Source organism: Ahaetulla prasina, chromosome 12 (assembly GCF_028640845.1).
Source record: "Ahaetulla prasina isolate Xishuangbanna chromosome 12, ASM2864084v1, whole genome shotgun sequence".
NCBI classification, from domain to species: Eukaryota; Metazoa; Chordata; class Lepidosauria; order Squamata; family Colubridae; genus Ahaetulla; species Ahaetulla prasina.
In genome coordinates this window covers 26,159,095-26,186,246 of record NC_080550.1, presented here as the reverse complement: position 1 = coordinate 26,186,246, position 27,152 = coordinate 26,159,095, and the positions used below count along the sequence as shown (strand labels likewise).

The window sequence follows — 27,152 nt, the reverse complement described above, 5'->3', positions numbered from 1 at the left end:
GAAACCAGCATGGATGCATAAAGAACTATCTGACAAATTGAAAGACAAAAAGGACAAATATAAAAAGTGGAAAGAGGGGCAAATAACTAAGGCAGAATATCAGCAAATAGCCCGAGCCTGTAAAGATGAAGTGAGGAAAGCTAAGGCTCACAATGAACAAAGGCTAGCGACAAAAGTAAAAAATAACAAAAAAAGCTTCTTCCAACATGTTAAAAACAAGAAAAAAGTCAAGGAAACAATTGGCCCATTGCTGGGAGAAAGTGGCAAGAAGATGACAAGCAACAGGGAGAAAGCAGATCTACTTAACTCATATTTTGCATCTGTCTTTACACAAAAGGACAATCCAACCTATCAAAACGGCACTACAAAAAACAGATTAGAAACACAAGTTAAAATAGGGAAGAAAATGGTAAGTGAACACCTGTCTACCCTAGACGAGTTCAAATCACCAGGACCGGATGGATTACACCCCAAGGTTCTGAAGGAACTGGCAGACGTGATCTCAGAACCACTGAACTATATCTTTCAAAGATCCTGGAGCACAGGGGAGCTGCCAGAGGACTGGAAAAGAGCTGATGTAGTTCCCATCTTCAAAAAGGAAAAACAGATCCAGGAAACTACAGACCTATCAGCCTGACCTCAATACTGGGGAAGATTCTGGAAAAGATAATCAAGCAACGAATCACCGAACACCTAGAAGCAAACAAAGTAATAACCAAAAGCCAACATGGGTTTGTCAAAAACGGATTATGCCAGACTAATCTTATCGCATTCTTTGACAAAATGACAAAATTAGTAGACCAGAGGAATGCTGTCGATATAATTTACTTGGACTTCAGTAAAGCATTTGATAAAGTAGACCATAACCTACTACTAGATAAAGTAGAAAAATGTGGGTTAGACAGCACCACCACCAGATGGATTCGTAACTGGCTGACCAACCGCACTCAACGTGTAGTCCTCAACGGAACTACATCCACATGGAGGGAAGTATGCAGCGGAGTACCCCAAGGCTCTGTTTTAGGCCCAGTACTCTTCAACATCTTCATCAATGACTTGGACGAGGGGATAGATGGGGAACTCATCAAATTTGCAGATGACACCAAGCTGGCAGGAATAGCCAACACTCCAGGAGATAGGCTCAAGTTACAGAAAAATCTTGACAGACTTGAACATTGGGCGCTATCTAACAAAATGAAATTCAACAGTGAAAAAAGTAAGGTTCTACATTTAGGCCAAAAAAACAAAATGCACCGGGACCGTATATGTGGTACCTTGCTCAATAGTAGTACCTGTGAGAGGGATCTTGGAGTCCTAGTGGATAACCATTTAGATATGAGCCAGCAGTTTGTTTGTTTTTTGTTTACATTTATACCCCGCCCTTCTCCGAAGACTCAGGGCGGCTTACAATGTATAAGGCAATAGTCTCATTCTATTTGTATATTTTTTTACAAAGTCAACTTATTGCCCCCCCAACAATCTGGGTCCTCATTTTACCTACCTTATAAAGGGTGGAAGGCTGAGTCAACCTTGGGCCGGGCTCGAACCTGCAGTAATTGCAGGCTCTGTGTTCTAATAACAGGCTTCTCTACTGCCTGAGCTATCCCGGCAGTGTGCAGCAGCTGCTAAAAAAGCCAACACAGTTTTGAGTTGCATAAACAGAGGGATAGAATCAAGATCACGTGAAGTGTTAGTACCACTTTATAATGCCTTAGTAAGGCCACACTTGGAATATTGCATCCAGTTTTGGTCGTCACGATGTAAAAAAGCTGTTGAGACTCTAGAAAGAGTGCAGAGAAGAGCAACAAAGATGATTAGGGGACTGGAGGCTAAAACATATGAAGAACGATTGCAGGAACTGGGTATGTCTAGTTTAATAAAAAGAAGGACTGGGGAGACACGATAGCTGTGTTCCAATATCTCAGGGGTTGCCACAAAGAAGAGGGAGTCGGGCTATTCTCCAAAGCACCTGAGGGTAGAACAAGAAGCAATGAGTGGAAACTGATCAAAGAAAAAAGCAACTTAGAACTAAGGAGAAATTTCCTGACAGTTAGAACAATTAATAAGTGGAACGACTTGCCTACAGAAGTTGTGAATGCTCCAACACTGGAAATTTTTAAGAAAATGTTGGATACCATCTGGCTGAGATGATGTAGGGTTTCCTGCCTGGGCAGGGGGTTGGACTAGAAGGCCTCCAAGGTCCCTTCCAACTCTGTTGTTATGTTATGTTATGTTATGTTATGTTATGTTATGTTATGTTATGTTATGTTATGTTATGTTATGTTATGTTATGTTATGTTATGTTATGTTATGACTTTTGAGAATGTAGAAACTGCTTCCTTCTTCACCCAGTTCCCAGGCAGTTTCAGAGCAACTTCAAACAGGTACTGACCTGTTCAACCCTTCCATCTGGCCATTGGCCCCCTCATCTGTTCTTCCCTTCCTATGATTTATTTTACTTCCAGGCTATTTTAATAGGGATGTGACAAGAGAATTCTCCACAAGGATTTCTGGCATCCAAATAGCCCTGACGGGTGGGGTTGGAACTTCATTGATCAACCACCTTTGCTTTTCTCTCAGAGATGCCATGAAAGTGGCTGACACGCTTTACAGTGAAGTGGACGAAGGAATCCACCAGCTGGTGCTGGTTTCCAACAGGCGCATCCAAGCCCTGGAGCTGCTGATGGAATTTGAAACTGTGGAGCGATGCTTTCAAGAGGTCGGTGCCAGATGTTTTGCAGGGTTATCAGATGGGGGCGCTCTGAATTTGGGGGAATGAAGAATAAGCAGCTAGACCTCACATTTTCAGTGGACTTTCTTCTGACCTCCAAGGTCCCTTCCAACTCTGTTATCCTGATAATGTGGAGGTGTTATTGGGTAACTCCATGAAATTACTGCAAATTTGCAGTGACAAAAACAACATGAAAAGAAATATCCCCCCCCCCATCATTAATAATCATTGTGGCATACATGGACTGAGCTAGGGAACCCTAGCAGCCCCAGTTGGTTGCTGGGTGATTTTAGAGGAATGTCCAGAAAGTGGACCTGCTGCCTGGGTACTCGAAGGCCAGATTGGTGATAAGTTGATCATTATTGAAGTCCTTCTTGAACATTGCAAAGTCCCAGGCCTGAGGCTGGTGTGTTAGTGGAGCTACTGTTGTGTTTTTTGACTTGCAGCTGTTTTTCGCTTTTTTTATACTTTGTTGTTATGTTTTTAATTGTTTTAAATTTTACTGAATGTTGTAAACCACCCGCTTTTGCAGTGGGACATCTATAAATCATCATCCCCATGAACATTCTCATCCTTCAGACTGTGCGCCACTGAAATGGTCCTGACCTATCTTGCTGGACCCAGCAGTCCTGGGCAGTTTTAGCCAACTAAAAAGTTGTATTTCCTTTTTAGGGAAGGTTGTTGAGAAGGCAATTAGACTTCAAAAGAGGAAATGAATAATCTCAAGCGTTTTTAGGTTTCAGCCTGGATATAATACTGAGGGAGTGTTGACCTTGCTTGGGGATAGGCTCTTGTGAAGCCTTGATGGGGGGGTGGGGTAACGCAATGGTCCTAGTTCTTCTTGATCTTCATGTGAACTGCAGAGGGGGGAGGAGGGGAGCAACTGTCTGAGATGTTTACTCAAACTACCTTTTTGGAACAACAACCATAATAAAAAAAATAAGTCATTAGGTCACATCAGAATGCAAAATATAGAGCAATAATAAAACCAAAGGCAACACTAAAAGGGAATCAAATTCTATTTCTGTGATAGCTTTATCATAGATTTACCCCAATCAAATCCGCCCATGCGGTTCTCCATTGTATTGATATGTGCAATAGCCATGTCATATGGAATATTTGGGTTCTGAGCCTCTGTTGCTTTTATGTATGGATCTCTGCGTGATCCAAGATGTTCTCTGTCTTGTGCAGTTGACTCTCAAAGGATAGATATGCGCTCCGTGCTGATTTCTGGATGGATTCAGGCTCTGTTTGTCTGATCATGGCCTTGGGGTTGGCTCTTTCCCTGGGCTTCACAGCTATCGCCTAGCAATTAACAGCCCACAGCTTGAGCCAAAGGGGCCGTTCTTGTCATTGACCTACCTGAGCCGGCATTTTTTGCCTCCTTTTCTCAGATCTGCAGCTGGATCAAGAATGTTGGCGAAAAGCGCCTCTTGGAGCTGAACAGCCTGGACAATTCTCTGGATGGGCTGCTTCAGGCCAAGAGGCAGTTCCAGGACTTGGCACTGACGGCAGATGTGAGTTCTACAGTCTATGCATTCTCCCTCCCTCTTATATAGTGTTCCCTATATTAAATGTAACAATAAAGAATATAATACAACAGGATTTTAAAATGGTATAAAACTGTTGGATAAAAATAATGCTCATAAAAAAGGCTGGGTGCAGAGATGAGGTTCAGCATAGAACCTCATCTCAAGAAGCACTTGAAGGCTAGGTGCCTCTCAACTTTCCAGGGAGAGTGTCGCAGAGCCCCCCACCAGCAGAGGCACCCTGTGACTTCCCTGGGGTCTGTAACAGGGCCTCGTTGTAGAGCTCAGGAACAGGGAACCCGGTCTTAGCTTGTTTAGGATCTTTGACTTCTTGAGCCTGGCTGCATAGCTGACTGGTGGCCTCAGCAGAGGTAAACCCTCTGTCCTGCCCCCTGCCTGCTGCATTCTGCAGTTTGGACCAAGCGCATTACAGTCATCTAAACACAAGATTTATCACATGTGAGCGTCCGCAGCTAGGCTGTTCCTGTCCAGTCACAGTTGGTGTCAGCGTTCCAGAAAGCCCCAACTCCCAATTAAAAACTCCAAGGCAGGCATTTCTCAAAGTTCCATTTATTAGAGTAGGTATACCGGCACATCTGGGAAAACCTAAATCTGAGAGTTCCAGGGTTTCCCTCAGTAAATCAAAACCCCAAATCCAGCCCCTGCACCCATCAGTCTGTCGCATAGTCCAATCATCACCCGTCCCAACTTGAGCCATCCCTGCAACCGCTCCTCCTCCAGATGCAGGAACACCATGACCTTGACTGAAGGGAAGAATGCTATTATGTCTAACTATAATTGCTCTCCTGAATTCCCCCACTCCTACTTTCCCAAGCGCAAGAACTTGGCAGCCTGGAAGCTTCTGGTGCTAATATGGCTTCCAAAGCCCACAGAGGTGACTTGGGGCTCTGAATGGCAATGACAACTGTGGAGCCGTTCTTTCCAGGTCCTGAAAATGGGACCTGCCTGACTGTGAAGTCTACGACTTGTCAGGATTCGGTCTGTTAACTGGCCCTTGTCCATTACAAGTAATGCAGGTGTTAGAGACACAGAGAGCTGAGTGTCATCTGCATGTTTATTTTTAATTTTATTTATTTAATTAGATTTTTATACCGCCCTTCTCCCGAAGGACTCAGAGTGGTGAACAGCCATATAAAAACAACTAATACATAAATAAGCTTAAAAACATATTAAAAACTAATAAACTGGCCAAATTTAAAATTAACAATAAAATAAACAATCTTAAAACCCCTCTTAAAATTCCCCTAAGCTAGCCCTGCATTGTGGAATAAAAAAGTCTTGAGCTCGCATTTAAAAGACCGGAGGTCGGGGAGTTGACGCAGCCCCGGAGGCAGCTCATTCCATAGGGCTGGAGCCCCCACAGAAAAGGCCCTCCCCCTGGGGGCCGCCAGTCGACATGGTTTGACTGACGGCACCCTGAGGAGGCCCTCCCTATGGGAGCACACAGGTCGATGGGAGGCTATAGGCGGCAGTAGGCAGTCCTGAAGGTAACCCGGTCCTGTGCCATGGATCGCTTTAAAGGTGATAACCAGTACCTTGAATTGCACCCGGAAGACCGCCGGCAACCAGTGCAGGCTGCGCAGGAGTGGTGTTATATATGGGAGCATCGCGGTGCCCCTTCTATTACCCGTGCAGCCGCATTCTGGACCAGTTGGAGCCTCCTGGTACTCTTCAAGGGGAGCCCCATGTAGAGAGCATTGCAGTAGTCCAGGCGGGAAGTGACAAGGGCATGAGTGACCGTGCGAAGGGAATCCCGGTCGATAAAGGGACGCAACTGGCAAATCAGGCGGACCTGATAAAAAGCTCCCCTGGTGACGGCCGTCAAATGTTCTTCTAAGGACAGCCGATCGTCCAGGAGAACGCCTAAGTTACGAACCCTCCCCTGGGGGGGCCAGTGATTCGCCCCCAACAGTCAGTGATGGTATAAGCTGCCTGTACTGGGATGCCGGCATCCACAGCCACTCAGTCTTGGATGGGTTGAGCTGAAGCTTGTTCTTCCCCATCCAGACCCGCACGGCTTCCAGACACTGGGACATCATGTCGACAGCTTCATTGGGGTGGTTAGGGGTGGAAATGTACAGCTGAGTGTCATCAGCGTACAGATGGTATTCCACCCCAAAACCACCCAGCGGCTTCATATAGATGTTGAACAGGAGAGGCGAGAGAACCGACCCCTGTGGCATCCCACAAATGAAGTGCCTAGAGGTCGATCTCTGCCCCCTGCCAACACCGTCTGCGAACGGTTGGAGAGATAGGAGGAGAACCACCAAAAAATGGTGCCCCCCACTCCCAAACCCCCCAACCGCCGCAGCAGGATACCATGGTCGATGGTATCAAAAGCCGCTGAGAGATCTAACAGGACCAGGACAGAGGAACAACCCCTGTCCGAGACCTCCAGAGATCATCCACAAACGCGACCAAAGTCGTCTCCGTGCTGTACCCAGGCCTGAAGCTGGACTGGAACGGGCCCAGATAGACGGTTTCATCCAGGTACCGAGGAAGCTGACATGCCACCACACTCTCAACAACATTCGCCACAAAGCGAAGGTTGGAGACAGGACGATAATTTGCCATAATAGCCGGGTCCAGGGAGGGCTTCTTAAGGAGGGGCCTCACCACCGCCTCTTTCAAGGCAGTAGGAAAGACGCCCTCCACTAAGGAGGCGTTGATAATTCCCAGGAGCCAGCCTCGCGTAACCTCCTGGGTGGCCAGTACCAACCAGGAGGGACACGGGTCCAATAAACATGTGGTCGCATTCGGCTTCCCCAGTATCCTGTCCATGTCGTCGGGAGTCACAGCATCAAACTCTCCCCAGATAACATTCTCAAGAACAGCCTCTGTCATCCCACCCGGATCCACCCAATCACCGTCCAGACTGTCCCGGATCCGAGCGATTTTATCGGACAGATACTGACCAAAGTCCTCAGCACGACCCTGCAAAGGGTCCTCCCGAGCTCCCTGTTCAAGTAGGGAGCGGGTCATCCTAAATAAGACGGCTGGGCGATTATCTGCCGATGCAATAAGAGCGGAAAAATAATTATGTTTTGCCGCTCTTATCGCCACTAAGTAGGTCTGAATAAAAGACCTTACCTGTGTTCGATCGGATTCGGAGCGGCTGGACCTCCAGATACTCTCTAGGCATCTTTTCCGGCGCTTCATCCCTCTCGGCTCCTCAGAAAACCATGGAGCTGATCGAGATCGGCACTGGGTCAGAGGCCGCAAAGCCCCTGTTGCTGCCCGTTCCCAGGCGGCGACTAGTTCTTCGGCCGAGCCGTGGGTTAGGTCCTCAGGGAACGGCCCAAGCTCCGTCAGAAACCTTTCTGGGTCCATCAGACGCCTGGGACGGAACCAGTGAACCGGTTCCGTCTCCCTATGGTGAGGGTTGGCGGTTCGAAAGTCAAGTCGGAGGAGTGAATGATCTGACCATGACAGGGGTTCAATAGTTAAATCCCCCATTTCCAGATCATTCAGCCGCTGTCCCGAGACAAAAATCAAGTCCAGCGTGTTTCCCCTGATGTGAGTGGGACCATTCACTATCTGGGTCAGGTCCAAGGCTGTCATGGAGGCCATGAACTCCTGAGCCGTCGTCGAGGTCTCGCCTGCAGATGGCAGGTTGAAATCCCCCATAACCATCAGTCGGGGGGTATCCACCGCCGTCCCGGCTATCACCTCAAGCAGCTCGGGCAGGGCTGCTGTCACGTAGCAAGGAGCCAGGTATGAAACCAGCAGACCCACCTGTAACCCAAGGCCCCACTTCACAAGGAGAGACTCACATCTGGCTATCGGCGGGACAGTGACCTCCCTCGGTTCAAGACCTTCGTTGATAATAACTGCCACCCCCCCACCCCTACCCTGAGCCCTCAGCTGATGAAATGCACGGAAGCCTGGCGGGCACATCTCAATAAGGGGAACCCCCCCCTCTGAGCCCAACCAGGTCTCCATAATGCCCATCAGGCCCGCACCCCCCTCCTGTATAAGATCACATATGAGGGGGGCTTTATTTAATACGGACCTGGCATTGCACAGCATCAGCCGAAGGTCCAGGTCCTGGGGACTCTGGCCATCCGGGGAACGGGTAAAGCCAGGGGGACCGGAGCGTGCGATTGCTCGTAAACAGCGAGCGCGCACTCCCTGAACATGATGTGGGCCCCCGCTTCCGCCATATCTGCCCCTCCCATACCCCGTGCCGATGGAAAAGCCCGTAAATGGTTGAGAGCTCGCCACCTCCTTCTCCTCCGGACTTATAGTCTCCGAGCCGCGAGCTCTAGGAGAGTCTAGCTTCGCCCGTGATGGGTTACCCCCCCAACATGTTAGCAATGTCCAGAACTTTGCAAGACAGCCCAGTGCTTTCCTGTAGCTGCTAATTGACCTTGGAGCCAGAAATGTGTCTTATCCCATCTGCAGCATGGCTGTAGGGTGTAGACAGTGGATGTACCTTTGATTTATTTTATTTATATCCTGGCTTTATTATTTTTATAAACACCTCAAGCAGCAAACATATCCAGCACACCTCTTCCATTTTCTTCATAACAACAACCCTGTGAGGTAGGTTGGGCTGAGAGAGAGAGAGACTGACCTAAACTCACCCAGCCGGTTTTCATGGCTAAGGTAGGACTTGAATTCGCCATTTCCTGCTTTCTAACCCGGTGCCTTTGCCACTAGACCAGACTGGCTCTCTTTTCCGTGCCCCCTCCGGATTTAGCCAATCTCTAGAAAATTACATATTGGCACCTGGAGGCCTTCTCAGGACTGGCGTCCGGAGCAGGGCAGGCTGAGGCATTTCACAATCATTGGCTGGCCTCTTGTCCGTGTGGAATTTCATGCTTGGCTAAGGAGCCTGCTCTGCTTTGGTTTCAGGAATATTGCCAGAGGGGATGGGAAGCGCTGAGGAGGTGGGACGGGGAGGAAGAGCCACTGGCCATGGGACACCAGGCAGGCTGCAGAGCCCAGCTGCAGGACTACAAGATCCAACTGCAGGGATTCTGTAAAGAGTTGGAGGCCAGCAGGAGCCGGATAGAGCAGGCGGTTGAGCTCTACAGATTCTTGGAAGAGGTAGGTTCTTCTGAAGAGATGCAGCCGGTACTTCCCTCTGCCTGCCCTTTTCTACCCTTTCCTGGGACTGGCAATAGGCCCTCCTGGCTCTGGCCAAGTTTCCAAACTCATGAGTCCCATGAGGAAAGTGTGGTGTGACCTGCAATCCAGCCCCGCCAGCAGCAGAGAAATTGAGGCGCGGCTGCAGAGGCCTTGAGGAGGCCCAGGGCTGCCTATTGAGCTGGGAAAAAGCCAAAAGTCCTGTCGTGTCCCACTCCTCCGCTGACGGCTGGGTCCGGGAAATCCGAATCAGGCTTGCCTCTGCAGCTCTGCCCAAAGTCCTAGCAAAGTCCTCAGAGCAGGCAGGAGACCAGTAAGTGACTTCAGCAAGATAAGTTTGACTTTTGCCTGACTCAGAGACTGCCAGAAAGTAGATCCTTTATATAGGCCATGGGGTGTGGCTCCATGACTCAGCACTCATTAAGGCCTGCCCCTCCCTTCCCTCTGCAGCCTCCGCCTCTCCAATCTTCTGATGCGAGGGTCACACCAATCAGCTGTTGGTAATAAACCCTCCTCAGGCTCACCTGCTGTGGAGGAGGGGGAGGGGTCTAGCTGCTCCGTTTGCCTGGGCATGGAGTCAGGGCTGGGGCAGGGAGATTCTCCTTCTGCAGTTTGTGTGGGCATGGAGCCAGGACTGGGACCGGGAGGCATACATTCCTCAGTGTGCGGGAGCAGGTAAGAAGGCCCCGGCTGCTCTGAGGGTGGGCAAGACACAACAAGTCCCTTTGCCCTGACACTGAGTGCTCCTTTGGCCACAAGATAGTGCTTGAGAGTCTCTTTGGTTTTGACCGTAGACTTGGAATTGCCTAGAGGAGCCCCACTTGGGTCTCGAGCAAACCTTCATCCAGGAAGCCAGAAGCCTCCCAGGACAACCAGGTCTAGCTTGACAGGCTTCTTTCAGCTCCAAGCACTTTTTCATTTCCTTTGAGCTTTTGTTTCTCTTCCTCCCTTGCAGGCACACAGGTGGGCAGAGGAGGGGATGCAGTTCCTTGCCAGCCTCAGTGGGGACAATGGTTCTGCTACTGTTGGGTGTCTGCAGAACTACCGGGAGCAGCACCCAGGCATGAGTGACACCCAGTTCCAAAGTATGAAGAAGCTGGCCTGTCTGCTGCCGAACACTGATCCTCTTAAGAAGTGGCAGCTCATCTGGTCCAAGTGTCAAAGGACCAAGCTTGGCTTGGAGATGAGGCTAGAAGCCGCCTTGAGGATCCAGCAGCCACTGGGTCCTCCCAACCTGAAGCCCTCAGAAGAGGGAGAGTCCCGCTTGGCCAGTCCAGACAACAGAACTCTGGCCAAAGTTCCCAATGTGGCACCTCTACCTGACAAGCCAAGTCAACTTTCCAGGTGGCCTGGGGGCAACACAGTGGACCCTTGCAGTGGAGCTGGAGAGGGCTTGTTCCAGGCTGCTTGCAGCCAATCTTGTCATCTGCCTGTTGACACTCCGAAGCCATCATGCCGTCTCCATGATGGGGGATCCCCTCTGGAAGCCCCTTCCTCTGCACAGCTCTTCTCCAGAAGAAGACTGAGGAAGGCCTGGAGTGTTGACCTCCCCAGCTCAGAGGGACCTCGGACTTGGGCTGACCCCAGCCATTGTGGCAGCAGCAGAATCTGGATTAAAGGCTTGGAAGTCAGCAGCATGGAGTCGGTGGGTGGGCCCTGGGAAGGCCAGCAGCCCCTCCACTCAGCTGCCTCAGCTGCCTGCCCTCCACAAGAGGATCAGAGACAGAGGGGCCCCGTGCCAGAGGCAAGGAGCTGGAGCAGGTGGGTTTGGACTGTGCCTCCCCAGTCATGGCAGCTGGTCTGTAGCTGTGGATGGACGTGCACAGCAGCAGGAAGCTGGTCTCTGAGTCATCTTGACTGCAGAGCATGCCGGCCCTGGTTTCTCAGCACAGCCGCTGCCTGAATGCAAGGGTGTGTGTGTGAGGGGCAGTTTGGAAGAGTTTAGGGGGAAAGAACAAAGGTCCAGCATAGATGGGTAGGGCATCTGGCAGCTTTAACATGGGAGAGAAGCCTCTGTGCCTTGTTCAAAAAGTTCCGTTCTTTATTTGTATTGTATCTATTGATGTCGGCATCTTTGCTTCTTGCCAAAGTCTCATCCAGTTCATGGTACCCAAGTAGGTGAACTTGTTCTTCCAGGGACAACTTCCAGGGCCTCTTCCTTGCATTACATTGTCCACATCTTGCCAAGCCCTGAGCGTTTCCTGAGAAATGCAAAAGGCCCCCAAGAATAGAGCTGCCTCCGGTCTATGGAAAGGATTACAGCAGATGCCAGTCCGGGAATGTGTCTTTCCCCTATTTCTCCCGTAACGAAGGCTGGCTGGCTCCAGCGTTTGACGTCAGCTTCCAGCTTGTGACTCCATGATGGCTCTTCAGCTTTAAGGCTCTTTTCTCTTGACCCTTGGAGGTGCAGATGACCCACACAAAGGTCGGATACAGCGCTTTGATAGGCCTCATGCCAAAATACACTCTTCTCCTTTTTCTGTATTGCAGCAAACCGCAGCATATCATGGAGGAGATGGTGACGACAGAGCAGGAGTATGTGCGATCTTTGTGCTACATCCTTGACAACTATTTTCCTGAAATGGAGCGGGTGGACCTGCCACAAGAGCTGAGGGGAAAGCGAGGCATCATTTTTGGGAATTTGGAGAAGATGTACAACTTCCACAGCCAGTATTTCCTGAGGGAATTGGAGCACTGTTGCAGCCATCCTCTGCGCGTCAGCCATTCCTTCCTGAGACACGTAAGAAGGGAGGTGGGGGTGTCCTGGGTGGAGCAGGTCTGGACCATCACAGTGGACAGGAGAAGGTGAGCTGGCAGCTGTTCCGGATGGTCCAATCTAGAGGAAATTTGCAGCCCAGGAATGTCCCTGAAGCATGCCAATAAAATTGGTTTTGAGCATAAAAGATGGACCCCTCATAATGTTATTCTTGCCACAAAACGAATGAATTTTACGCAGGGAAAAGCTGGTTTCCATTACTAGAATGTTAATAGGTATTCATCCCTCCCCACGGGAGTGTCTCTGTCAGGCCTATCCGAATAGTTACAGGGGTCTTGGAAGGATTTTTGTGGGGTTGGAGCAAGTGGAGTAATCCTGGCAGAATTAAACATGTATCTTTTTGTCTATCCTCCACCCACCTCTGTCCTTTCGCTGGGAGCACAGAGTGGTGGTGGTTGCCTTTTCCTCCTCCTGCCTGAAAAGGTGTCTTGGTACCTGGAGGTGGAGAGAAGAGTCTGTGTTTCTGTCCTTTCTTGCAGAAAGACCAGTTTGGGACGTATGCCTTGTATAGTAAAAACAAGCCCAAGTCTGACTCTTTGCTGGCCAGTCAGGGGAATGCCTTCTTCCGGGTAAGTTGGTCAAACGCCTCCCTGAGACAACCATGGCTGCCCTGCCCACTGTTCTGGGGGGGCCTGGGGGCCCCTTCCTGCTGAGACCGCTCTCCTTGGCCGGCAGTTCAAGCAGATGCAGCTGGGAGATAAAATGGACCTGGCCTCCTACCTCCTGAAGCCCATCCAGCGCATGAGCAAGTATGCGTTGCTCCTCAAAGATCTCATCGGGACGTGTGGGGAGGCCCAAGAGCAGGAGTTGGCCTACCTGCGAGCGGCAGAGCAGATGGTGCGCTTCCAGCTGCGGCATGGAAATGACCTCCTGGCCATGGATGCCATCCGCAACTGTGACGTATGTATTGACCAAGCGATGTGTGCGCAGGGCTGCCAGGCTTCTGCCTCCACAAGCCAGGGGCCAGGAATTCCCCTCTCAGGTGGGGAGCTGTTGCCAGCAGCAGTCCCATGAAGGCCGTCCCTCGCCGGCCTGTGGAATTGGGCCTGGTTAGGACCCCTGGGAAGGGGAAGAGGCCGGGCTTCCTCTTGCTCATCTTCAGTGGCACCTTTGGGGCCTGGCTGATTGGGCACCTGCCTTCTTCTGTAGCTCCCCAAGAATAACTGACCTCCTGGTTCCTCTGCCTAGGTGAACCTCAAGGAGCAGGGACAGCTGATGCGCCAGGACGAGTTTAGCATTTCTCTGGGCCGAAGGAAGTACCAGCGCCACGTCTTCCTCTTTGAAGATCTGATCCTCTTCAGCAAGCCTAAGCGAGTTGAGGGTGCCCTGGATATCTACATCTACAAGCGCTCCTTTAAGGCAAGGACTTCTCCAGGGCATCTGCCACAGTGGGTGTAGGGTGGGCTGAACAAGAGACAGGCAAGAGAAGGCGCTGTTGTCTCCAGTGTCTTGTGCTTGGGTCACCCTCTCTTGCCCCTGGAGGTGCGGGATGAATCTTCACACTTTGTAACCTTTTGAGGGAAAGATGTTCTACTTTGTGAAGTGGGCTGGAGCTGACTTCCTCAGAGCACTTTGCCTGGCTCACAGTTGCTCAGTGCACAGCCAGTCAGGCTTGCTGAGGGGATCGAGGCAGGGGTTGCCTCACAGACGTCATGGCTGCCTTGTCCTAGACCCCCAGCTCCATTCCCCATCGCCCATGGAAGTTGCCCCTGCCCCCTGCCCCCCGCCACCCGGCAGCCTCAGCTACATCATGCACGATGGATTCTCATCTTTATCCCCGCAGATGGCAGAAATTGGCCTAACGGAGAACTCGGGGGAGAGTGGCCTGTGCTTTGAGATCTGGTTTAGAAGGTGGAAATCCAGGGACACCTACATCCTGCAAGCCAGCAGCCCAGAGGCCAAGCAGGCCTGGACCAGTGACATCACCAGGATCCTCTGGGAACAAGCTGCCCGCAACAAAGGCTAGTTCCCACACAGCCTCTCCATCTGTGTTCCCATAAGGAGTGGGGCTCATGAGAGGGAGAGTCCTAGGGAGCGGATGGGGGTTCTTAGCCTGGCGGGAGGGGATGTGAGATAGCAGGGTGGGTGTCCTTGGCCGTGTGAAGGAGAGTTTCTCATATCAATAGATACCAAAAGGGGAGCCATGTTTAGGCATCCCCAGGACCGCTAGTGAAACTTTTACAGATGGTTTTCTGACTTGTGGAAGCACCTGGGACAGTTTTCACAGGGGGGGAGAGAGAAGAGGCTATTCTGGAGGACAAGGCTGTATGTCCTGGGACTAGGGCCAGCATGCAGGAGGGAGAGGCATCCAATACAATCCAGGGATTGTAGTTTCTTTGCAAGGATACGGGGAACGAACAGGAAACATTAGAAAGTCTTTAGGTAGAAATATGATTTAGTGGCATTGCAGGTGCTAAGATTCTGCCATACATTCAGCAACCATTCAAAGTTACAACAGCACTGAACACTCCTTGGAGTTCTGGTCGCTCTCGGTGCTGGGGTGCCTGGCTTACAGTTACAATGTCACAGTGAGAGATGCTCCATGGTGGTTGTGCCCAGGGTTCCCTACCAGCTTCCCCCACACAAAGTTAGTCAGGAGCTGGAAATTGCTCCTGCTGCTTTTGCGCTCACCTGTGCTCTGTAGGGCCCGTTTGTGGCATGCCTACCTTTCTTTATTCAAAAAGTTTTACAAATTTTCCCCCTTTCCCCCCCTCCCCTCCTTCGCAACCCTCCCCCGACTTCCCGGAACGAGCACAAGGTATAGTTAAAAATAAAACAAACATATGCTAAAAAATTTTCGTCCCAACTTAATTATACCCCTACAATCATCAATTCCTAACTTCCCCCAAAAGCAATCAAAAATAATACATCATAATCATTCAAAAACAGTCTGATAACTCTTAGTCTGATATCTACGTTGAATATAGTCAATCCATTTTTTCCATTCCTTTAAGTATCTTTCTTGCGTATTGTCTTTCAAAAAGGCTGATATCTTCGCCATCTCAGCCAAATTGGCAACTTTCAATATCCATATTCAATATGGATATTGGCATGCCTACCTTTCATGGGGAATGCGTTGCTATGAGCAAGGCTGGTGAGCTAGCCTACATCTAGACTGGACTAGACTACTAATGTTCCCTATAGATCCACCTGGGGATGGCCACAGCATAGTAGAGAAGGCCAGCTGGATGCAAGAGGGGTAAATCGTAAGGAATACAGAGGAATGTGAGATGAAACGTCCATAAGCGGAAGGCAAAAGAGGATGGGGTCATAGAGCGGAATGAAGACGATCTGATTATGTGGATGGCAGCTGATGAGATCCTACCTAGAAGCGAAGGTGTAATTATAAACAAAAGGGCCGTGTGACTCTCCTTATTCGTCCCCCAGTTCACCTGACTTTCCTTTTGGACCTCTTTGGAATTGCTTCTCCTCTGAAATCTTTGCCAAGCTTTTGTGGTTATCCAAAAGCTAATTGCTTGTTAAGGGCCCTGGGTTGCTTGGTTGGTTGCTTGGTTTTATTTGCAGTTTTTATTTAACAACCAATATTTTTTTTGCAGACAGTGTAATGACTGGGTTAACATATTTTTCACACAGTGCTCACAGTAATAATACAATTACATATACAGGATTTTTATCTTCCAACTTCTAACCTTAATGTGCACATTATAATTATAATATATTCTTTTATATATGTATTAACTCCTAGCATTTTAATATTATAGATATCACTCCAATGTGCATTCCACCACATTTTCAATATCTCAACTTTCTATAAACACAAATGAAACCAGTTGTCAATCAGATTTAATTAGTCCCAAGATTATATCTCTAAGTCACCTGAATTTATAGTCTTTTAAAACTATTTTCCAATATATTTTTTCATCCTGTTAATCATAATACCTTTAGAAATACCTAGTCTTAGTCTTCCACCTCCTAATCTTAATAATATTTATATTTATAATAAATTCTATTATATATCTACCATATATATTACTTTCCCAATTTAAACTTTCCACTTATTTCTATTGGTTTTCAATATTGTTACTATATTGCAAAATATTATATCTCTATCCATCAACGCTCAGCCTTTTTAGAATGTCATCATTTATTGATTTTTTGATGATTCTTTTATGTTTCTCTCTTGGAATTCTATATGTCTTTCTAGCATTTTTACACAACTGATTATTCCCTCTGTTTTACCCTTTATCTCCTCCTGCTGCATCTTTTGAATATCCATCCATAACCTTTTCATTATTTTTGAAAGATCTTTCTTTTTTCCCTCTATTCTATTATAAGCTCTTAAGGGATTGTCTATTTGATTTTTAGTATTTATTATTGCTGTCTTTTCAGTATTTTTATCTGCTTTTAACTTATTTTTCTTTTGGTAGCTTATTTTGCATTGTCCCCTCCACCACTCCTTCTAATTTCTCAGATATCTTCTGTGTATTATATTCATCTTTTCCCACCATTTGTTGAGAGCCTTCTACTTTCACATCTTTATCTTTAAATATTCCCATCAAGTTCTTATAATTCTTTGTCACTATTTCTAACATTTCTTTATAAACCTTTGTTGTCTCCTGCTGAGTCATTTTGTAACAAGTTAATATACCTCTAGTATCCCAGTATCCCAATATCTAAAAAAATAAAACAGTTGTTAATAAGATTTGATCAATCCCAAAGTTATTCCTCCAAGTCCCCTAAATGTCTATAAATTTGTGCTTTTCAGTCTTTATAATTTCCAATTTACACCTTCCCAATTGTCCAGATTTTAAAATCTTTTCTTCTTTTTCTTTTTTCTTCCCCCCTTTCTGCACTTTTCTTCTTTTGCTTCGTAAGATAATCTATCACGTAATGTTAATAACTGAAATCCAACTTAGCCCACCAAGTTTCTTCAAATCTTTCAAATCCGCTTTCCAATGTACTGTTCCAATATAGAGTTTTAGTGTTCAATTTAATTTGCCTTCTGAATCTTCAAGAGCTCAGTAAATATTTCTGAGCATCCAAATTGCCTACTGAAATAAAATCAAGGTCATGTAACTTTCCAGATGTTGTTTACTTTCTCATCACTTTCCTTTGAATTCTACACATCTTACTCCTCCAGTAGAGGGCTCCCCTGCTCCCCATTCCAGCATTCCACAGAATGTCAAAATCAGAAACGGCTGATTGTCGTCCAATCAGGGGAGTTAGAGAAGAGTTTAGAAAAGCAATTTCCCAATAGTTGCTTTTCACAGTGTTATTTAGCTTTTCCAGGCTTTCCATGTTTTAAATAACCCTTTAGGTTTTTCTTTTACTTCTAAATCTTCAATCTTCCTCTTTAGTTTTTAGTCTTTAATCTTTCTCCATAGATCCAATTACCGCTTTTTTAGCATTTGGAGATCATTTTTGGAACTTCTAACTCAGGTTAAATCTCTCAGGTAACAGATGGGAATTTTCTCACCCAGTTTCACTTCTCTGTCCACACACTGCTCCAGCACAAAAACTTAGTGTCCCGGTTGTCCTAGTTTGTGACTGACCAAAAATGGCTGTCGTCCCTGCTGCCATTCAGGAGAGCTTTCTTTGGAACAATGAGGAAATTGCTGTTTCCTCGCAATCGACCAAATGCCTATCCTTTCTTCACCACCCCTCTAGGGCGGCTTAACCCTGTAGGGCCTCCCGGCAAGCAGTTGCCAGCTGCATTTCACGGAGCCCGGCAGAGCGCCGCTATTTTCCAGCCGTTCTTGCCGTGACATCAACCAGAAGTGTGCAAGGGCTCTGGATTTGATCAAAGGCCTCAACCCAACTCTCCTTTTCTCAAAAAACCAGCCTTCGTCCCACCAGGCTACCACCACTGTCCTGAGCTTTCAAGCTTGATCAGAGAAGGCACAGCTTTGCATTGGCCTTATTTTCTTTATTTTGGCTTTCTTTCTTGATATTGTACGTGTATCAAAGAGAAACAGACATTAATTCCCCTGTGAAATTAACTATTTTAGCCTGATAATGATGCAGCTAAGCTCTTCCTCAGCCCTCTTGGTGTCTGCCTAGTCACCTAATTGTTCTCCTGTTTCTTGGCTTAATTATCTCCATACTGCTTTTGATAACGTGGCTGTGTATCTTTCCAAAAGTGTAGCTGTTGCTAAATTCCCCTAAAAGTGAATTAAGGCCCACCAAACTCCCAGGGCTTCTGCAACTGCCACCTTCTTTTTCGTGCATTCAGATCATCTTCTCCTAGAAGTATGCCCTTAGTCGATCAATATTATACATGCCTCCCCTGCTCGCTCTCTTTTCCGTGGCAGCTTTGATCCCCTGGGCCAGACAGCCCCTTCCCCCTTTTCTCCGTGGTTCACTGCCTGATAGCTCCTAAGGCCATTCCTGCTTCCTTTCCCACATGACAGGATAGCAGAATTCTCCATTCTCACAGACTAAGAAGATATTCACTGCTGTCATCTAGATTGTTCTGGGTGTGTAGGAAATTCATAATTGGGACAGTTGCGTGTTGCGTTCCAGTGGAGGAGCAAAATGGAAGAATCGATCAGAGAATTTGGAGGGAGGCTGCACTCCCTGGAAGGATTGTGATGGAGTGGGGGAAGATAATTTAGTCTGATGGGGGAAGAATGGGCGCTTCTCAACGATTGACATTTCTCCCCATCAGAGGTCCGCATGCAGGAGATGTTGTCCATGGGGATTGGGAACAAGCCTTTCCTGGACATCAAGCCTAGCGAGGCTGCCATTCACGACCGAGCCATCAATTACATTATGAAAGGCAGAGGTGGGTCCCTCCCCAACGTGCTCCTGCCGTGTCCTTTGGCCGCCCAAGGCTGCACTGGTCTACATGATGAATTCCTCTCTTTGTGGCAGGCGCCAGAACCAGGGCTTCCATCGCGGTGTCTGTCTTTGACCACGCCAACCCTTACAAGAGATCTCCGACCACTCTGTCCGCCGGCAGCCCAGCCTCCTGCTCGGGGATTGGGGCTCTCAACCTACACATGTACCTGGATCAGACCTTGCTGCCTACAGTGCTGCCCACCAACCTTCCTTTAAGGGCTGGGGTCTGCCCTGAGGAAGAGGAGATGGAGAACGAGACAAGCAGTCAGCCCTCTATGAGTATGTATGATCCATCTTTTTCTAGCACCGTCTCAGAAAGTATTGTCCTCCAGGAGATTTCCTGGAACATCTCTCTTCAGTTAGCCTAATCCTGTAACTCCACCAGCTGATAGGAACTGCCAGGTGCTGTGGTCAACCAAGGCACAGTCACTCAGCCCCTGTGGAGCAAACCATCTTGGTTCCCAGTCTCTGCCATGGAAGCCGCAATCTGGGCGAGCTGCTTCAGGTATATCTGCAAAGGTCACATTTGCAAAGGTCAAATTCGAGAAACACTGATCAGTGTTTCTCGAATTTGGCAACTTTAAGATTTGTGGACTTCAGTTGGCTGGAGCCAGAGCAGACTCCAAGTGACTTGCAAAGCCCACGGCTGGGACAGGAAGGTTATGGAGACCCTCTGGCAGAATTGATACCAAAGGCCTGGCACTTAGTTTGACTTGTGAGGTGCCAGCCATCTGACCGGGCAGCCCTTGTCTGCAACCCTCAGTTCCTAACAGGAGAGCTAATTTTGTTCCCCATTTGCCACCCTGAGTCACCAGAGAGGCACTAGATGCATAGATGAGCAAGCCTAGCTGAAGGGAGATCAGCAGAGATTTCACGGGTGGAGGTGACCCGGTTGGTGCTGCGTTTTTAAAAGCCTTCGACAAAACTCATTGCCCAAAGGCTGTGTGAATTTAGCAATTGTAGTATAAGATTGTTTCCTTTTACACTTTGCTAAGAACAGAAACGAAGCCTAGGAATAAACATGGAACTTTCTCAGTGGAGGGAAATGGCAAGTGGATGAGCAGTGGGACTTGTGCTTTTCTGACTAGTTGATAAATGACCCTGGGAGAAAATAGCAGATGGCCATGGTGGAGGTGGTGCTGATCCGTTTCAGGTGGTCAAAAAGCAAAGCTGAGCCTTTTGAGCTGGGGTGCTGAGACATTTCTCCTTCACGCAGCCCCCCAACTGCTCAGTGCAGTTCAGTTTAAGAGAGCGGGGTGGGGTGGGGAAGCCCCTCTGGGCACGAAGACTGTTTGGGAGGAGGGAGGAGTGTAGCCGCAAGGGAAGGCGCAAGGACAGTGGGGAGGGATGGGACTGCAGGAGAAGCAGCCCTTCTCCCCTTCTTCCAGCAACTGGAGTGTGTGTCTTCTCAACGTGCCCAGAGTTTTCTTCTTCCCCTTTAGCCACCGAGAGCTCCGGGTCCTCCCAGGGCCTGCCTGGAAGTGGCTCCAGCAGTTCTGACAGCTGCCTTCACAACTTGAGCGAGGACTGGAGATCCCCACTTCCTACAGACTTCTCCTTAACCACCACAGATATGGAGAAAGGCTGTTTCCCCAACAACCAGTATGTTTCAGCGGTAAGCAAATGGGGCTTAGCAGGCCAAGCTGGCCCTCCTCCCGAGAGTTCTGCCCAATTAAAATAATCATTAAAGACTTATTCTAATGCCAATAATTAATAATACCAATTATTAAAATAGAAATATAAATATTAAAATCAATTTAAAACCCTCTAAATTTAAAAATCTAGCCAGTCCTGCACAGATGAATAAATGAGTCTTGAGCTCATGACGGAAGGTTCAAGGTCCGGAAGTTGACGGAGTCCTGGGGAGTTCGTTCCAGAGGGTGGGAGCCCCACAGAGAAGGCCCTTCCTGGGTGTCGCCAGACGACACTGCCTAGCTGACGGCACCCTGAGGAGTCCCTCTGTGAGAGCGCACGGGTCGGTGAGAGGTATTCGGTAGCAGTAGGCGGTCCCAGATAACCCGCCCTATGCCATGGAGCGCTTTAAAGGTGGTCACCAAAACCTTGAAGCGCACCCGGAAAGCCACAGGTAGCCAGTGCAGCCTGCGCAGGATGGATGTTATACGGGAGCCACGGGGGGCTCCATCTATCACCCGCGCAGCCGCATTCTGGACTAACTGCAGCCTCCGGTTGCCCTTCAAGGGAGCCCCATGTAGAGAGCGTTGCAGTAATCCAGGCGAGACGTCACGAGGCGTGAGTGACCGTGCATAGGGCATCCCGGTCCAGAAAGGCGCAACTGGCGCCCCAGGCGACCCTGGTAGAACGCTCTCCTGGAGACGGCCGCCAAATGGTCTCCTAGAGACAGCCGTTCATCCAGGAGGACGCCTAAGTTGCGGACCCTTTCCATCGGGGCCAATGACTCGCCACCGATGGTCAGCCGCGATTTAGCTGACTGTACCGGGATGCCGCATCCACAGCCACTCTGTCTTGGAGGGATTGAGCTTGAGCCTGTTTCTCCCCATCCAGACCCGACGGCCTCCAGACACCGGGACAGCACTGCTTCGTTGGGGTGGTCCGTGTGAAAAGTACAGCTGGGTGTCATCCGCATACAGCTGGTACCTCACACCGAACCCACTGATGATCTCACCCAGCGGCTTCATGTAGATGTTGAACAGAAGGCGAGAGGATCGATCCCCGCGGCACCCCACAAGTGAGGCGCCCGGGCCGACCTCTGCCCCCCTGTCAACACCGACTGCGACCGGTCGGAGAGATAGGAGGAGAACCACCGGTAAACGGTGCCTCCCACTCCCAATCCCTCCAACCGGCGCAGCAGGATACCATGGTCGATGGTATCAAAAGCCGCTGAGAGGTCTAATAGGACCAGGGCAGAGGAACAACCCCTATCCCTGGCCCTCCAGAGATCATCCACCAACGCGACCAAAGCCGTCTCCGTGCTGTAACCGGGCCGGAAACCGGACTGGAACGGGTCTAGATAGACAGTTTCATCCAGGTGCAAGGGAAACTGATATGCCACCATACTTCGCGAAGCGAAGGTTGGAGACCGGACGATAATTACCTAAAACAGCTGGGTCCAGGGAAGGCTTCTTGAGGAGGGGCCTCACCACCGCCTCTTTCAAGGCGGCCGGAAAGACACCCTCCACCAAGGAAGCGCCAGAATCGCCTGAGCCAGCCTCGTGTCACCTCCTGCGTGGCCAGCACCAACCAGGAGGGGCACGGGTCCAGTAAACACGTGGTGGCATTCAGCCTCCCAACAACCTGTCCATGTCCTCGGAGCGACAGGGTCAAACTCATCCCATAAAATGTCACCAAGACCACCCTCAGCCGTCTCACCCGTATCACCGCAATCTTGGTCCAAACCATCCCGAAGCTGAACGATTTTATCGTATAGATAACCGTTAAACTCCTCAGCACGTCCCTGCAACGGGTCATCCCGCCCCCCCCCGTGTAGGAGGGGGGGGGGCACCCGCAACAGGGCGGGTGGGCGGGTTTCTGCCGGTGCAAAGGGGGAGGAGGCGAGCTACGCCTCGCTTCCTCAATGCCACTAGGTAAGTCCTAGTATAGGACTTCACTAGTGTCCGATCAGCTTCTGAACGGCTGGACCTCCAGGAACTCTCTAGGCGCCTTCTCCGCGCTCATCCTCTCAGCTCCTCGGAGAACCAAGGAGCCGGTTGGGACCCGCGCCGGGTCAGAGGTCGCAAAGGCACGACACGGTCTAAGGCCCCGCCGCGCCCGCTCCCAGGCCGCAACAAGTTCCTCAGCCGAGCCGTGAGCCAGACCTCAGGAAATGGCCCAAGCTCCGTCCGAACCCTCCGGGTCCATCAGGCGCCTGGGACGGAACCAACGTCGGCTCCGTCTCCCTGCGGTGGTGAATGGCGGTCAGAAAGTCCAGACGAAGGAGAGAGTGATCTGACCATGACAAAGGTTCAGTGACTATTTCCTTTAAGTCCAGATCTCTCGACCACTGACCAGAGACAAAAATCAGGTCCAGAGTGCCACCCCCAATGTGAGTAGGGCCATCAACTACTTGGGTCAGGTCCAAGGCCGTCATGGAAGCCATGAACTCCCGAGCTGCCGTCGATGACGAGCCGGACGATGGCAAGTTAAAGTCCCCCATGACTAAAAGTCTGGGGGTCTCAACTGCCACCCCGGCCAGCACCTCCAGGAGCTCGGGCAGGGCAGCTGTCACGCAGCAAGGAGCCAGGTACGTGATCAGCAAACCCATCTGGCACCTATGACCCCATCTCACAAAGAGGGATTCGCACCCGGCAATCTGAGGTACAGTGGTCTCCCTCAGCTCTAGACTCTCTCTAATCACAACCGCCACCCCGCCACCCCTACCCTGAGCCCTGAGATTGTTCTGGGTGTGTAGGAAATTCATAATTGGGACAGTTGCATGTTGCGTTCCAGTGGAGGAGCAAAACGGAAGAATCGATCAGAGAATTTGGAGGGAGGCTGCACTCCCTGGAAGGATTGTGATGGAGTGGGGGAAGATAATTTAGTCTGATGGGGGAAGAATGGGCGCTTCTCAACGATTGACATTTCTCCCCATCAGAGGTCCGCATGCAGGAGATGTTGTCCATGGGGATTGGGAACAAGCCTTTCCTGGACATCAAGCCTAGCGAGGCTGCCATTCACGACCGAGCCATCAATTACATTATGAAAGGCAGAGGTGGGTCCCTCCCCAACGTGCTCCTGCCGTGTCCTTTGGCCGCCCAAGGCTGCACTGGTCTACATGATGAATTCCTCTCTTTGTGGCAGGCGCCAGAACCAGGGCTTCCATCGCGGTGTCTGTCTTTGACCACGCCAACCCTTACAAGAGATCTCCGACCACTCTGTCCGCCGGCAGCCCAGCCTCCTGCTCGGGGATTGGGGCTCTCAACCTACACATGTACCTGGATCAGACCTTGCTGCCTACAGTGCTGCCCACCAACCTTCCTTTAAGGGCTGGGGTCTGCCCTGAGGAAGAGGAGATGGAGAACGAGACAAGCAGTCAGCCCTCTATGAGTATGTATGATCCATCTTTTTCTAGCACCGTCTCAGAAAGTATTGTCCTCCAGGAGATTTCCTGGAACATCTCTCTTCAGTTAGCCTAATCCTGTAACTCCACCAGCTGATAGGAACTGCCAGGTGCTGTGGTCAACCAAGGCACAGTCACTCAGCCCCTGTGGAGCAAACCATCTTGGTTCCCAGTCTCTGCCATGGAAGCCGCAATCTGGGCGAGCTGCTTCAGGTATATCTGCAAAGGTCACATCTGCAAAGGTCAAATTAGAAACACTGATCAGTGTTTCTCGAATTTAACTAAGATTGTGGACTTCAGTTGGCTGGAGCCAGAGCAGACTCCAAGTGACTTGCAAAGCCCACGGCTGGGACAGGAAGGTTATGGAGACCCTCTGGCAGAATTGATACCAAAGGCCTGGCACTTAGTTTGACTTGTGAGGTGCCAGCCATCTGACCGGGCAGCCCTTGTCTGCAACCCTCAGTTCCTAACAGGAGAGCTAATTTTGTTCCCCATTTGTCACCCTGAGTCACCAGAGAGGCACTAGATGCATAGATGAGCAAGCCTAGCTGAAGGGAGATCAGCAGAGATTTCACGGGTGGAGGTGACCCGGTTGGTGCTGCGTTTTTAAAAGCCTTCGACAAAACTCATTGCCCAAAGGCTGTGTGAATTTAACAATTGTAATATAAGATTGTTTCCTTTTACACTTTGCTAAGAACAGAAACGAAGCCTAGGAATAAACATGGAACTTTCTCAGTGGAGGGAAATGGCAAGTGGATGAGCAGTGGGACTTGTGCTTTTCTGACTAGTTGATAAATGACCCTGGGAGAAAATAGCAGCTGGCCATGGTGGAGGTGGTGCTGATCCGTTTCAGGTGGTCAAAAAGCAAAGCTGAGCCTTTTGAGCTGGGGTGCTGAGACATTTCTCCTTCACGCAGCCCCCCAACTGCTCAGTGCAGTTCAGTTTAAGAGAGCGGGGTGGGGTGGGGAAGCCCCTCTGGGCACGAAGACTGTTTGGGAGGAGGGAGGAGTGTAGCCGCAAGGGAAGGCGCAAGGACAGTGGGGAGGGATGGGACTGCAGGAGAAGCAGCCCTTCTCCCCTTCTTCCAGCAACTGGAGTGTGTGTCTTCTCAACGTGCCCAGAGTTTTCTTCTTCCCCTTTAGCCACCGAGAGCTCCGGGTCCTCCCAGGGCCTGCCTGGAAGTGGCTCCAGCAGTTCTGACAGCTGCCTTCACAACTTGAGCGAGGACTGGAGATCCCCACTTCCTACAGACTTCTCCTTAACCACCACAGATATGGAGAAAGGCTGTTTCCCCAACAACCAGTATGTTTCAGCGGTAAGCAAATGGGGCTTAGCAGGCCAAGCTGGCCCTCCTCCCGAGAGTTCTGCCCCCATGGCTGCTGCGCGGCATAGAGTGAGGATGGTCCGTGCAGACCACCTGCAGGCTTTGGGTGTGCTGGGTGGGCTTGCATCTTCAAGGAACTGGTACCTTGCTGGCCAATGCAGACAAACTGGGGCAGCCCAGTTATCTACCTGTGCAACTCCCAGATGCTGCTGTCTTGCAGGTTTGAATGCAGCCAGAAAAGAAGGAACCCGATTGCTGGGCAGACCCCTGATGCTACGAGGGCCCCTTATCCTCCTGTCAAGCTCTACAGGAGGGAAGCAGGCTCTGGCCTGCCTCTTCCGGTAGTCTGAGAGCTGGCACGGGGAAGCAGCAGCAGCTGAGAAAGGCCGGTTGACGAGGGTTGGTAGCTCGAACAGGACCCAAAGGCCAACTGCGGTGGCGGGGAGGGGAAAGAAGTGCAAGCGGGAGAATGATCCCACCGCTCGCTGGCTGGCTTGGTTTCCACACCTGGCAGGTTTTGTTCACACACAAGTTTCAGTAATTGTATAAATATGCAGAAGGAATCAAATCCCAGAAATAATTATTTCTGTATGAACATTAAATCTTGTAATCTAGCTTTTTTGCTTTCTTGCCTGGTGCTTACTAATGATTTCAAAAGCAAGTTCCACAGAAAGCAAAGTGCCAGGTCAGCCCCCTTGCCTTCCTGTGAGGTAAAACAGCAGCTTGGATTCTTCTGCTTGGCAGGACGAGGCCTCCATCCTCCACCTGAAGAAAGGTTCCTTTGTTTCTTTGAATCGGGAGCTGCTCCTTTGGGAGTTTTCTGTGATCCTCTAGTTCAATAAAGGCACCTCTGACTCAGCCCGTTGAGCGGATTTTTTTGAGAGTTCAGTTTTTCACGCACCTTCTCTAGGCACCGTTATGATGTTGTTGTTAATCACAACTTTGTTCCATTCACATGCTATGAGTATAGCTTTTATTTAAGAATTGACAGTTTCACTTTGTGAGAACAGGTATTATTGCAGCTATTTGGTGCAATATAGCATGGAGACCCTCTGTATGGGATTTAGAAACATCAGAAATGTTTTCTTCTTAATTTATTACTGGCTTTTATAGAGTTTACAAAAAAACTGAAGAAAGCTTAGACTAAATTTTGCAGGAACACAGCATCTCACTCACAGTTCTGGAACTCCTTGATTTTGGTTATTTTTTAATTATTGTTACTGCTAGAAATAAAGTCCTAATATATAGTTGCCACCAATGTTATTTTTAAATCTCAATAAAAAGTTTGTTTCTTCCGGTTGTTTGGCTGCATGTTTATTGCTAAGATTAGACTCAGTAGAAGTGGAAGGGAGCTAAGAGGACTTCTACTCCAACCCCCTGCTCTAGCAGAAGGCCCTGGCCTATACCATTTCAGACAAGTGGCTGTCTAGTCTCCTTAAAAACCTCCAGTGATGAAGGACCCACAACTTCCGAAGGCAAGTTGTTCCACTGCTTAATTCTCTTCACTTTTAGGAAATTTCTCCTTAATTCCAGGTTGCTTCTTTCTTTGATTAGTTTCCATCGTTTCCTGTTTTGCCTTCTGGTGCTTTCAAAAATAAGTTGACCCCCTCTTTGTGGTAGATACTCAAAAGTGGAATACTGCTATCATTTCACCCCTAGTCCTTCTTTTCTCTAGAGTACCCATACCCAAATCCTATAACCATTCTTCATTTATATTAGACTCCAAGCCTTTAATCATCTTAGTTGGTTTTCTTCATCACTGTCTTCCCTGTTTTGAAGTGTGTTTCTTTTTCCATGATTTTATTTGTTTTCCTCTTAGATCATTAAGAATTTAAAAATTTCTA

General features: G+C 49.3%; 2 protein-coding genes across 2 annotated transcripts in view; both read left to right on the top strand.

Moving 5' to 3' along the window:
* Positions 1-23,443, top strand: part of LOC131184317 (puratrophin-1-like) — a 51,908-nt gene extending 28,465 nt beyond the window's left edge. Inside the window, exons 11-23 of the mRNA XM_058155455.1 lie at positions 2,581-2,719; positions 4,126-4,248; positions 9,139-9,333; positions 10,328-11,133; positions 11,863-12,112; positions 12,628-12,717; positions 12,824-13,048; positions 13,337-13,507; positions 13,932-14,109; positions 18,777-18,893; positions 18,983-19,228; positions 20,392-20,564; positions 23,375-23,443. Coding sequence (XP_058011438.1) covers positions 2,581-2,719; positions 4,126-4,248; positions 9,139-9,333; positions 10,328-11,133; positions 11,863-12,112; positions 12,628-12,717; positions 12,824-13,048; positions 13,337-13,507; positions 13,932-14,109; positions 18,777-18,893; positions 18,983-19,228; positions 20,392-20,564; positions 23,375-23,443 — 2,782 coding nt within the window. The remainder of the gene's footprint in view (positions 1-2,580; positions 2,720-4,125; positions 4,249-9,138; positions 9,334-10,327; positions 11,134-11,862; positions 12,113-12,627; positions 12,718-12,823; positions 13,049-13,336; positions 13,508-13,931; positions 14,110-18,776; positions 18,894-18,982; positions 19,229-20,391; positions 20,565-23,374) is intronic.
* On the top strand, positions 22,818-26,602 carry LOC131184078 (puratrophin-1-like). The gene is made up of 4 exons (XM_058155024.1): positions 22,818-23,636; positions 23,726-23,971; positions 25,127-25,299; positions 25,529-26,602. Exons 1-4 carry the CDS (start codon positions 23,528-23,530, stop codon positions 25,532-25,534), a joined length of 534 nt encoding a protein of 177 aa, XP_058011007.1. The 5' UTR covers positions 22,818-23,527; the 3' UTR covers positions 25,535-26,602.
* The last annotated feature ends 550 nt before the right edge of the window (positions 26,603-27,152 follow it).

What these genes read in the sequence shown, in the direction of transcription:
- LOC131184078 (XM_058155024.1), top strand. Translation starts at nt 23,528, where the DNA reads ATGCAGGAGATGTTGTCCATGGGGATTGGGAACAAGCCTTTCCTGGAC. An exon ending in TTACATTATGAAAGGCAGAG is followed by an intron (nt 23,637 to 23,725) that starts GTGGGTCCCTCC and finishes TCTTTGTGGCAG; the next exon opens with GCGCCAGAACCAGGGCTTCC. An exon ending in AAGCAGTCAGCCCTCTATGA is followed by an intron (nt 23,972 to 25,126) that starts GTATGTATGATC and finishes CTTCCCCTTTAG; the next exon opens with CCACCGAGAGCTCCGGGTCC.